Source organism: Aythya fuligula, chromosome 20, assembly GCF_009819795.1.
Source record: "Aythya fuligula isolate bAytFul2 chromosome 20, bAytFul2.pri, whole genome shotgun sequence".
NCBI classification, from domain to species: Eukaryota; Metazoa; Chordata; class Aves; order Anseriformes; family Anatidae; genus Aythya; species Aythya fuligula.
In genome coordinates, this window is record NC_045578.1 from 1,066,420 (window position 1) to 1,079,166 (window position 12,747).

At 44.0% G+C, this 12,747-nt stretch overlaps 1 protein-coding gene across 2 annotated transcripts in view; it reads left to right on the forward strand.

Moving 5' to 3' along the window:
• Nucleotides 1-12,747, forward strand: part of LOC116497463 (S-adenosyl-L-methionine-dependent tRNA 4-demethylwyosine synthase TYW1-like) — a 104,057-nt gene that overhangs the window by 5,863 nt on the left and 85,447 nt on the right. For both annotated transcript variants that reach the window (XM_032201212.1, XM_032201213.1), the window contains exon 7: nucleotides 1,832-1,951. In XM_032201212.1, coding sequence (XP_032057103.1) covers nucleotides 1,832-1,951 — 120 coding nt within the window. The remainder of the gene's footprint in view (nucleotides 1-1,831; nucleotides 1,952-12,747) is intronic.

Sequence of the window (12,747 nt, forward strand, 5' to 3'; positions counted from 1 at the left end):
GCACCCTCGGACAGTTTGCTGCTGATACAAAGCTTGTTGGAGTGACTGATGCACCAGAGGCCTGCACAGCCATTTGGAGCAACCTGGACAGGCTGGAGAGGTGGGCAGAAAGGAATCTCCTGACGGCAAAGTGCAGGGTCCTGCACTTATTGAATAACCCCAAGCACCAGTACAGGCTGGGGGCTGACCTGCTGGAGAGCAGCTCTGCAGAGAGAGACCTGGGGTTTGTGGTGGACAAGTTAACCATGAGCCAGCAGCATGCACTTCTGGGAGGTAGGACCCTAGCCTGCATCAAGAGGAGTGTGGACGGCAGGTCAAGAGAGGTGATCCTCCCCCTCTACTCAGCTCTGGTGAGGCCACATCTGGAGTATTATGTGCAGTTCTGGGCTCCCCAGTACAAGAGGGACATAGAACATCTAAAGCAGGTCCAGCGTAGAGCCATGAAGATGATTAAGGGACTGGAGCATCTGCCTTATGATGAAAGACTAAGTGAGCTAGGCCTGTTTGTCCTAGAGAAGAGGAGATAGAGACTGATAAGATCCCCTCTCAATAAAATACCTGAGGGGACAATGTAACGAGGATGGGACCAAACTCTTCTCAGTGGTAGCTAGTTATAGGACAAGGGGTAGTGGGTATAAATTGAACCACGGGAGGTTTCATTGCCATATGAGGAAGAACTTCTTTACGGTTCGGGTATGGTTCAGTACAGAGCACTGGAACAGGCTGCCCGGAGAGGTTGTGGAGTCTCCTTTAGAGATTGAAAACCTGCCTGGATGTGATCCTTTGTAATTTGTTCTAGGTGAGCCTGCTTGAGCAGAGGGGTTGGACTAGATGATCTCTGGAGGTCCCTCCCAACCTCAACCATTCTGTGATATTTGTTGATTGCAGGTTTTGAATAAATCCTTTATTGCTCTGCATGCAAGACCCAGAGCTGCTGTGGTACTTAATCCTTCCTGGATGTCATTTATTACGGGTTGGAAATGATTGCTATGGCCAAGTAGAATTCCTTAGGAAAACAGGAGCTCTTCTGTCTGAGGTGGTTTGAGGATGCTGGCTGCTGCAGGAACAGGAGGAATGCATCTTCACAGAATCATTAGGGTTAGAAAAGAGCTTCAAGACCATCTGGTCCAACCATCACCCTGCCACCCCTATCACCCAGTAAACCACGTCCCTAAGCACCACATCCAACCTTTCCTTAAACACCCCCAGGGACAGTGACTCTACCACCTTTCTGAGCAACCTGTCCCAATGCCTGACTGCTCTTTCTGAGAATAAATGTCTCCTAATTTTTCTCCAAAGTACCTGTCCAAGCCATGGGCTGCCAGCTTCTCCAGAATACTGTGGGAGATCGTGTCAGGGGCTTTGCTGAAGTCTAGGTAGTCTATGTTCACAGCCTTTCCCTGGTTCACCAGGCAGGTTGCCTGGAAGGAGATGAGGTTGATCTTGTTGTTATGTTGGTGCTGTTATGTTGTAACTTGGCTATATACAGAAAGGGAGACAATTTTTCTGTTCTATGAACAGTTTGATGTGGAAAGCAGTTCTCTCCCCTATTTGTTCAGGCCAGGGGTAACTGGAGGAGTTTAGGCTTCCAGACTGTCATAGCATACAGCAGGAATCAGACCTCTCTGTATGACTTCTTAAGTGATCGGGTGGGCAGATGACACAGGGAAAGAGAGCGCTATGGGTTTGGAGACAGGCTATCTGGACTGGGTTTTAGATGGTCTGTGTACATGTACTACTGAACTGTTAGAAGTAACTTTGGGGCTATTTTCAGGTTTTCTGTTTAACACAGCAGATATGCACCTATTTTTTTCTCTGGTCTCTTATGCAGGCAGAATTGGTTGAAACCACTAGTGAGGAAGAGGCTGATGCTGAGGAAGTTGGAGGCACAAATTCTGTCATTGATGTTGAAGATCTTGGCAATGTCATGAGCCACATGAAGAAAGCCAAGGTACCGCTACTGCAGCAAGTATAGAGCTGCCAGCTCTTTATCATTGATTCAAATATTGTCTGCTGGGTTCAAACCTGTAGAGTCTAGTTAGAGTAAAACATGAACTATTTGAGAACCTGTCCCAAACCCAGAACATGCTTGTAGGTATATTGGATTTAGGTATTGGCTACCTGGGTTTGGCTTGTTCATGAAGTGAATGCTGTGTGGTAACACATTGTCTTCAGTTGAGAGAAATTACATTCACTGTGAACATCACAGATCTGGAAGTACGACTCTGCCATTGTGATTTACGGTCCAGTATCAAAACACAAATCCTGTTAAATCTGGCTGTGGATACATCAGCTGAAATGTAGGCATGCTATGTGCTGGCACGTCATGGGAGGGAGTGGAGCAGTGCAGGTGCAGTGGTAACAGACTGCTCTAACAGCTTCTGCATCTTGCTGCTGCCCTAAGGTCAGGTGATACCTGTCCCTATCTCAACAAACCTACACGTACTTCTGTCTGTAATTACACCTTTCTCGCATTGCACAGTGCTGTGGTATGGACTTCTCACAGCTTTCTTGAACCTTAGCAATTTCCTTAGCACTCTGAGGCGAGGGTATGCAGCTGGGCTGTAGCAAGGCAAGCCTTGGGTTAGAGGAAGCTGAATCCTTCGGAGGTAAGGAAACTGAGGGGAATACGGTGATCTCTGATCCTTACCGTTTGGAGTGGGAAGAAGATAATCTGTTGTTTATAGTGAAGTCTGACTCTAGGAGAGTAGCCCTGCTAATGGGGTTGGTCAGAATGTGTGAGAGCTTCCATCCCTGGCTTGACTGCTGTAGTTTCCAAGAGAAGGATGAACTGTTTGTTTTTCAGTTGTTGGTGGGGAAAAAGATCGATCTCTTTCATAGTAACTGTGCTGTGAGGTGGCCCTCTTTTTTCCTCTCCTGTCTGTGCTTGCCACTAGAGGTCACTGACAAGAAAGGAACTGCGGTTTCTGTAGCAGCATGCCATGTGAGATGGGTTGAGACCAGGGAAGGAAGGGGCCTGCCCGTGTGTGTGTAAGAGGGGCCTGCATGTGGTACCTGCAAGGTACTCAGCACAAGTGTGAAGGTCAGGTTCTTGTGCCTCAGACCTAAATAGCCTCTCTGTCTGAGAGGACAGCTTCTGTCTGAGCACAGGTGCTCATCTGGAGCTGCAAACTGTAGTCTTCTGATCTGCTGCCTTTTTCTTAGAGGAGATGACAAACAGTTGTTCGTCCCTGACAGCTGAGTGCTGCCCTTTTGCTTCTGCAAATAATTAATCCTTGAAGTGCGAGTCACCTCTGTGTGGGACCATGGCAAGAATTGAAAATGCGTTCTTGTGCACAAAGCGTCCTGGCTCCTTTTGGATGTGAGCTGTTGTCAGCTGATGAAACAAAGGTCAGCTTTTCTTTGGTGCTGACACCACTGCACTACTCTAGACTTGTCCTGGGATTTTGGATTTATTTTGAAACCTTAAAAGGTGTAGTTCTCATTACTGGCCCCCTTATTCCCATTTTGTGTGGCTGATCTGCCTAGCTACTGCAATTTAGGTTGCTAGTTTCATGTTTCTGTAACCAGAGCAGGTAATGAAGAAAGGGCCTTCAGTGGTGACTTCAGTGTTAATCCTCGACCCTCTTGTGTAGGAGTGTCCTGCCATCACCCTGGAAAGAAAGGATATTGCTGTGTAAATATCTCATGAACTGATGGCTATCCATATCATTAGCTTGGAAAAAGAATGACTTTGGCTTGGTGGAGAATCTCCTGGGGAATGTGTGCATTGACTTGCCAACAGGTTTATGCAAACACTTGAATTGTAAAATGATCCCTTAGGTGCAGTTATTTACTGTAACGAAAATAAATGCTGAAGACTTGATATGAAAGAGCAGGATGATCTGCATTTATGAAAGTAATTCATCATGATTGGGCTCTCTTGCTCCAAGGCTAGAAGATACAGTTGTTTAAATGCAATGCATCTTAGTTTCTTAAGTCATGTTCTCACTTTAGTGGCTATGAATTTGTGCAATGAGGAATTTTTTTCAGGTAAGTTGTGTCGTCCCCTTCAGTCACTTTTTTTTTTTTTTTTCCACAATGCTGGACTGTGTAAGATCAGTCTGACACTTTTGTTCTACATGTACACTGATGTAATCTGTTGTCTTGAAGTAATCCTTACAGATACAGGCAAGTGCTTTGGATTTCTCTATCTGAACTACCTATGTACAAGCCAGTGAGTTTAAATAAAATGTGGATATTTCAGGGTTGCATCACAAACACTTCACGTGCAGAGTGTCTTGGGTTTGAAATACGCTTGGCAGTTTCCAGCATGTGTTTTTTGGGATTTCAGTGTTGTGTATATTAACTCCGCTTATGGGTGATAGAGTAGAAGGTTCTGCCTTGTGCAATGCAGTTAGCTTCTTGAGGTGTTTTTTGATTGAGCTCTGATCTTTTGGAGGCATTTTGCCACTTATGGCTAACTGCACATCTGTCTTATCTGCTAGTGATTCTCACAATTCATTGTTGGTTTGCTTTCTGTGGGATAGCAGAGTGAGGCTGTAGAGACAAGTATATCTAACGAATGTTTACTCAAATATCTGCAGGTGATAGTAATTTAATTTTGCATCCATCTCCTATTACTTGATGAGAATCTAGACTGGATTGCTTTACAGCTTGTTTTGTGTGTGTGTGCCTACAGCTGTCTTTTTTGTATGCTTCGGCTTACTTGTGTTTTACAAAGTGTAGCCTAAGGATCTGAGACAAGTACTGGATTTTTGCAATTACTTGGATCAGGCAGATGGATCCAGGAGTACAAGGTGAATGACTGAACCTATCTTCCTGCTACAGTTGTAGTTATTACACACTATTCCTTGGAAAAGAGAGATTTTTAAGGAGTTAGGAATGAAGGAATGTTGTTCAAGGTGATGATGTTCACCTTCTACACTTAATACGAGCCCAAAACTTGAAAGACTGGGGTATCAAAGGGACATCATTCAAATATATAAAATGATGATTGGTATAAAGGGAAATTCCACACTTTATTGAATCTTCTTCTGTCTCATGATGGCTATTTAATAGCTTCTGAAATCCAGCACTCTGAGTAATGCAATTTTTTGGACCTTGCTACCACAAGAAATGTATGATGCTTAGTAGGATTCTGAACAGAACTCTGACCTTTATATCAGTACAGATGGCATCTAAACTTTAATGAAGTGCTCAGGCATGAAAGCCCAGAAGTGTGTAATGCAGCCATGGCCCAAAGAGGGCTGGCAGATCAATCTATCACCACCAGCTCTCTGGTTGCTTCTCTTGGTGTCTGATTCAAGGCTGTGATGCTGGGCTGGGGGATGCATGGACAGCTAGGTTTAGTTCTGGATTTTCTCTGCATCTGTTTATTCTGGCTTGTTGTTTTTTAGGCTGACAGTCTGGGCCTGTTCTCCAAAGTGCTATTATGCAGCAGCAGAAGGCAATAGCTCTTCTTAATGGGTTTCGTAACTAGTAGACTTTAAGTTGTACAATTGCAGTACGCTTACCCATCCTCCAAAGTCATTGACACCCCCTTGAAATATATTTATCAGATAAAATTGAGAAATCTAATGGGTATGTTTGTGGCCTGCAAGACTGTAATTAATCACAGGGACACCATTTCTTAATGTAGATTATCTCCCACAGCTGGGAGATTGTGATAAACTAGAAAGACAAATCAATCTAGACTGGTTCCAAGGGAATGAAATGGCTTTATTAACCTTCATATTTAGAAACTGCAGGCATGAGTAATAATAATATCCTATTTTTTTTGGATGGGTTGGGAGGTAATCAAATGGGCATATTTTGTTGGCTCGGTTTAGAGATTAGTGTTCTGTTTTTTTCAAACAAAGTTTAATGAGGCTGATAGTCATGTTTATGATGTAAATACAAAGGAAGAGGGTGTGAGAACAAGATAGGGTTGATTTTATAGGAAAGAAAGCATGCCCAAGAAAGTCTGTTCAAGAAGTTTGTTTTATTGCTGTTTGCGACAGAACTGGTTTCCTGATATTTTTTTATTTTTTTTTTTTTTTTTAGTTCTTCCCCCTTCCCCCAGCTCTCCTCTCTAAAAAGTCATCCTAATGTTGCTGTTCACCACTGCTAGTATAGTGAATCAAGTTACTCAGTGGTTCTTAAGAGCATTTTGTAAGCCATGGCAGACCAGACTTTTCTGACCCTTGGTGAAGAAGCTTTTAGTGGAGTTGACTGGAGTTTTACATGAAGTGGGACAGTAAGTTTTAAGACTTAAGAATTAAATATGAGATTTACAGACAGTGTTGCATGCAACTTTTATACAAGCATAAGCTTCTAGAGCATGCAAGAGTTGTTAGCTGTGCTTTAACTGAATTGAATGAGGCTCAGTACTTAATTGTCAGATTTAGAAATGGCTAAAAATGATGTGTGCCTTTAGAGCTCTCCAAGAAGTTTCTGTAACTTCTAATGGGTGACAGATTTGTAGAGGAAAAAATCACTCTTATCTTCAGCAGCTCAGTCTCTGGGCTAGATTTTGACCTCTGCTATTCTGGCTCAGAATTCAGAGTGATCCTGCATCTTGAAACAAGCTTTAAGAAACATCATTTCCCTGTTGAGGGATGACTACCAGCACTGAAATCTGAATTTGTCCAAGGGATGCTTTTCCCTGTCCTCTTCCTGTGTTCAAATCTTTCTTTATGCCTTGGCTGATGTGAAGAATTATAACTTGTAAACAATGCAAGATTTTCAGGCTTTCAGTTTCCATGTAGAACCTGGGAGCGCCCAAAGAAATAGGTAGGAAAAAGGAAAAATACTTTAAAGGTTGCTTCTGACTGGGCAGTCTGTCTTTGACGTGCACTGTGATGCTGGCTTTTCCTGATAAGCCTTTGTAAAGGGCTTTGAGTTCAGAGAGTAAAGAGCCTGGTTTCTATGCTGGTTGGTAGATCCCATACCCCTCGCTGCTCTTTAGTTTGTTGTAAATTATTCAATAGAATCACAAAATGGTTTGGGTTGGAGGGACCTTACAGACCATCCAATTCTAAGCCCCTGCCAAGGGCAGGGACAGCTCCCACTAGACCAGGTTGCCCAAAGCCCCATCCAGCCTGGCCTTGAGCACTTGCAGGGATGAGGCATCCACAGCTTCTCTGGGCAACCTGTGCCAGTGCCTCACCACCCTCTGAGTAAAGAATTTCTTCCTAATAACTAATCTAACTATACCCCCTTTTAGTTTAAAGGAATTACTCCTTGCCCTATGACACCCCATGACAGAGTCCCTCCTCAGCCTTCCTGCAGTTCCCCTTAGGCACTGTAAGGCCGATGTGAGGTTTTCCCGGAGCCTTCCCTTCTCCGGGCTGAAAAACCCCAGCTCTCTCAGCCTGTCCTCAAAGGAGAGGTGCTCCAGCCCTTTGATAATTGGATAGTAATGCAAAGCTGTTAAATATCAAACTTCAGAAGTGTTTAAGTCCATCTGAGCATTAGATTTCATCTTTATTTGCAGCCTTTTCTGCTCCCCATCTGTTATTGGAGAAGATCAGGGTGTTCCCTGCAGCAGCCCAGCCCCTGTGCTTACCATTTCTTGCAGAAACTTTGTGCTGTGTTTCTTCAGGTGTTTTTTTCCTGTGGAGTTTTTAAGTTTCTTGCCAGGCAAATAACACAACTGAACAGAAGTCCACAAATCAATGCATGGAACAATTATCTGCTGATGGTAATTACTGGGAGAAGTGTGGAGGAAGTGGCCTGTTGCTGCTGTATCCAAGGAGTGACTAGCATAAGGATGGCAGCAGATGCTGTGCTTCAAGCCAAATAAATGTGTTTGGATAAGGTGTTAAGAGGTACTGTAAATGCATCCGTGTTCTGCTAGATGAACCCCGCAGATCGGTTGTTCAGCAGTGCAGCTGCCAGTAAGCCTGTCCACATGTAGGCTCCAATCAAACCTTATTTATTGCAACTTCCCAGGGGTTGGAATAGATTGTAAGTGGCTCTTGACTGCAGTAAGTATACAGCCTCCAGCTTGTTCAGTGCCCTGTTCCTCTGCATGGAGGACAGCACCCATTACAGACAGTGGGAGCTGTTTTGTCTTTCCTGTTGCAAGGTGAGCCCTGATTTTGCCTGCTTTGTCAGCTCAAATATCAAAGAAAACAAAGTTTGAGGGATGCTCTGCAGGGCTCTTTGATGTCCATTTTCCCAATTGCTAATTGTCTAGTTTATATTCTCTTTATATTCTCTTTTATATTCTCCCCCCCCCCCCCCCCCCCCCCCGAACTGTATGGAAAAAGAAATGGAATGGAGAAGTCTTTTACAGAGCCATTTAAAAAAAGTGTGCAAAATATGGCAAGACCCTCAAAAAAAAAAGTGTGCTTACATGTTCTGTGTGTGAAAAAGCAAAATGGACTATAGCAGAAAGTCTTGCTGGCTTTAGGCTGAGCTGAGCACTTCAGGACACTTGTTAAATCTTGTTTCCTAGGTTTTAGTTTTGATTATAGTAGCACAGAAGAAAGGAATAATGTGAATATATGTCCCAGTTTTCAAATATAAGCTAGTTACTTTTGGGTGGAGACAGGCAGACTTTTAGTTTTTGATTCTTCTGTTTCCTTTGAAAAATCAGTCTTTATGGTGTGTCCAAGGAAGCTTCCCAAATCAAACAAATGTCGACAGAGTCATGAAGTAGCACATGAAATGCAGACAAGGTTTAACTGCACCTTGTAAAAACCTTCCTTACAGCAAAGCAGTGATATTATAGCTCAGTGAAGCAATCTCAAAAATCCTTTTGTAGCCCTGCATATATACTTTAGAGTTGTGGTCTGGGAATTTTTGTCCTTGACGATTCTCTCTGATGCTATACTACAAGAAAATGGACATTGGTGGGATTGCTCATGTTTCTGTGCTTCACGGAGGGTGTGCTGTGCCCCTTACTAGCTGATTCAGTTAGGTAGCAGCATAAGCCTTCTGTCATCACTTGTCTGCATGACTTTGGATTTTAAAATTAATCATCACTGCTTCTGTGTGTGTCCAAAAATCTCAGCATTGACTCTTCAAACAAAGAAAATGCAGGATTCCCTCAACAGGGTTTGAGCTGCAGTTCTGTTTGGATGGCATCCTTTCTTTGGATGGCAACTAGTACCTGCTGCCTGAGAAAGATGCAAGGGGCCTTGGGTTATTGTTTAGCATAGCAAGGTAGGTGTGGATGGAAACTTCTTTCCAGAGCTTTACTGAAAAGTCATGAAGGTATCTATCACAGGAGAAAATGCCTCCTCAGTTTTTGTTTTTATCTATCAGAACTTCTCAGGGGCTTTCTCCACTTTAGGGACAGGTCTTGAAAATACATACCATGGCTCTTGCTTTTGATCAAGCCGCCTCCTGTCTCAGCCCATGGCAAAGGAATGGATTGCCAAGTTCTCCATTTCTTAGCTGTCAGGCTTTTCTCTCTCGTCTGCTTTTTGCTTCGGTTCAGGCTCTTTGCTTAACTGGGCAGTGATGTATGGAGTGGGTATGTAACTTGTGATTATGTAGACACCAGTAGCTATTTTTAATAAGATTTTCATGCTGTTAGGGTGTTTGCTGGTTCAGTGATTACTCAATCCAAGTTTCTAATACTCATTTTTGTGCTCACTTGCAAATGCTTAGGGCCATTTTTAGTGATGACTGACAGCAGTTAGAGTATCCCACGTTGATGTAAGAGTGACAGGGCATTTAGTCCATGGACTGAGCAGTTCCATTTCTGTTTGCAACCACTGGGCTGTGTGACAGCCAGCTCTCTGTACCTGGAGCAGCAGGCTAGCAGTCTTCTCCATCTGTGTTCAGGAGCTTTTGTGCGAGCTTATGCTCTGTCCTGCTCTTGTGGGAAGCTTGGTCCCTCAGGATACCACTGCCTATAGTGCCAGAGATAGCTGGGCCTGAACCAGGGGAAGCTTGTCAGCTTTAACTGTCCTATTGTCACTGGGGTATTGCTTCCAGAGCACTGCTTGGTGGAGGTTTCAACTCTTCATTCATGTAATTCATGAACTTCAATACCTCATTTAACCACTCCCCTGGGAAAGTTTTACTAATGCTTCTTGCTGCCAGGCAGTCTTTTCCTGATAACCTTGCCAACATTTTTCCCTTAGCTCCAGTTCTGTTTCTCATGTCTCCAGCCACTGATGTATTACTGTTTTCTTAGCGTTTGTGCCTTTCATTTGTTAGAAGATCCTAGAGTCTTTTGATGGATGAGGCTGTAAATTATGACAAGGCCAGGGTTCCCTCTCGTTTGCCCAGTGGGAGGCTAAGTAGGAAATAAGTTCAGTCAGAATTGGGATATATTTTGGGTGTTTTCCTTCCAGGGGCAAAAACTTCTCAGGGAACATATTTTTTTCAGCTCTGGGACATAAATAGAGCCATGAGGCTAAAAATGCTAAGTTAAGTTAGTTTAAGGGCATACTTTTGTATGGAGTTTACATTGAACTTCCTTTTTTTTTTTTTTTTTTTTTTTTTTTTTTTTTTTTTTTTTTTTTTTTTCTCCTCCCCTGCCCACAGTAGTAGTCTGGAAAGCATTTGATGTTTTAAAATGGAAAACGCAGGCACCAAGCACCTTGATGTCCTGGAGACAGCAGCTCAAAGAGGAGAAGTGGCAGTAGCATGTCACGCTGGTCACGCTGACCAGATTTGAAAGTGGCCGTGGGTGAGTTTCCTAGGGAGATTTGTAGGAAATCCTTCGAAGCACTTGAACTGTGGCCTGTGAGAGGGGCAGCAGCACCTCTGTCTTGGCAGGGAATGCTGAGGTCCCTGTTTGTGTCTGTGCCAGATTTTTGCTGCCTGCACACAAAGTACGTGCTGCTCGTGTCTGTGCTGCCTGTATCGCAAGAAACGGAAGGACTTTCGCCTTCACTTGCAGAGGAGTAGATAATTAGTCCCTACATGTGGGTCTTGATGCTCTTACTCAGACCTGCTTGCATGACAGCAGGCTGAAGCTCCTGCAGGCTGCAGCAAGAGCTGTGCTGAACCCTGAGTTATCAAGGAACTGGGAGGAACTCACGGGGCTTTCTGTCTGTGGGCTCTCATCGGTGAATACAGACCAGGGGATTACTTCAGTTTTCTGGCAGGGAAGTATTTCAAGGGCACAAAAAGCTGGCTCTTGTCAGCGCTCGCTTGATTTGTTATGGAAAGACAGTAACTTGCTTTAGATTTACTATGGGACTTCCTGCTAAATTGCTAGAACTCAAGAAGTTTGCTCTGTGCAAAGTTAACTTTGTTGTCTGCACTCAAACCCTAAAAATAGATACGAAAGTTTTATTAAGCAAATCAGTGAAACTCATGGGGGTGTGAATTCAGTTTCCCCTAAGAAATATTTGAAGCCAATCACTTGCCAAACAGAACAACTCAGGTATTGCAGTTCAGAGGAAAAAAAACGATTATTTTGTTTACAGGCTTTCACATCAAGATGAAAGAGGAAAAAATATTAACATCCTCTCCGAGGGGGAAATGATTATTGAAATAAACACGTTTCTGCCTTGCCAGTAAAGCAATTTTATATATTTGTTCTTATGTTTAGGTACTTTTCTCAGCTACTGCAGTGATAGGCACAACAGGCAGGTAGAAATGCAAAGTCTTTAATTCAGAAGGACTTTCCCTGTATCTGAAGGCTGGCTTGGATAGGATGTCGTCTTTGTAGTTAAGTGAATCACTTCATTTTTTAATGTTATGATGTGCTACATAATGCATATTGAGTTCCGGGGGGGTTTAACCTGGCATGAGATAGCAGAGTGGATGTGCCAGCATGTGTCTACTCACAAATCCTTCATGGTGTCTTGCTTTGGCAAGCTAATGAATCTGTGCTGAGATAGTGCCTTTCGTTTTTAAGTGGATGGTCGTGCCTAGTTGTCGGTTAAATGATGTGGGAGAAGCCCTTAGTTTGAGAATTAATAGTTAAATGATGAGGATTTTTATCTCCTCCCTTCCTTATGCATGAGGCTTTTCCAGTAATATTAATATTTTATTTCTGAACAGCCTTGATGCTAAATGATGCCAGACTTAGTGCTGGGCCCTGCACTTGGCTCACAACAGCCCCGTGAGGTGATACAGGCCTGGGGAAGAGTGGCTGGAAAGCTGCCTGGTGGAAAAGGACCTTGGGGTGCTGCTCGAGAGCTGGCTGAACACAAGCCAGCCGTGTGGCCAAGGGGGCCAACAGCAGAAACAGCGTGGCCAGCAGGACTAGGAGGGAAGAGGTCTTCGTGATCGAAATCCACCAAGGGGATTGTCCCCTGTACGCAACACTGGTGGGGCTGCATCTTGGATATGGTGTTCAGTGTGGTGCCCTGCACTTGCCCTGCAAGAAGGATATTGAATTGCTCGAGCATGTGCAGAGAAGAACAACAAAGCTGGGTGAAGGGACTGGAAAACAAGATGTATGAGGAGCGACCGAGGGAACTGGGGTCACTGAGTCTGGAGAAGAGGCTGCGGGGAGACCTCATTACTCCCTGTAGCTGCCTGAAAGGAGGCTGCAGCAAGGAGGGTATTGCTCGCTTTTCTCAGGTGACAATGCGATGCAAGGCAATGGCTTCAAATTGTACCAGGGGAGGTCTGGATTGGGTATCAGGAAGACCTTTGTCATGGCAAAGGTGGTTAAACGTTGTGGAACAGGCTGCTCAGCTGGAGGAGTCCCCATCCCTGTAGGTATTTAAGAGATGCATGAAAGTGGCCCTAAGGGACATGGTTTAGTGATGGTACGTGGTAGGTCAGGTTGATGGTTGGATTTTGTGTTCTTGAAGGTCTTTCTTTCTCCAACCCAGATGACTCTGCAGTTCCCTGACGATTAAGTTGATGGATGGATGTGAG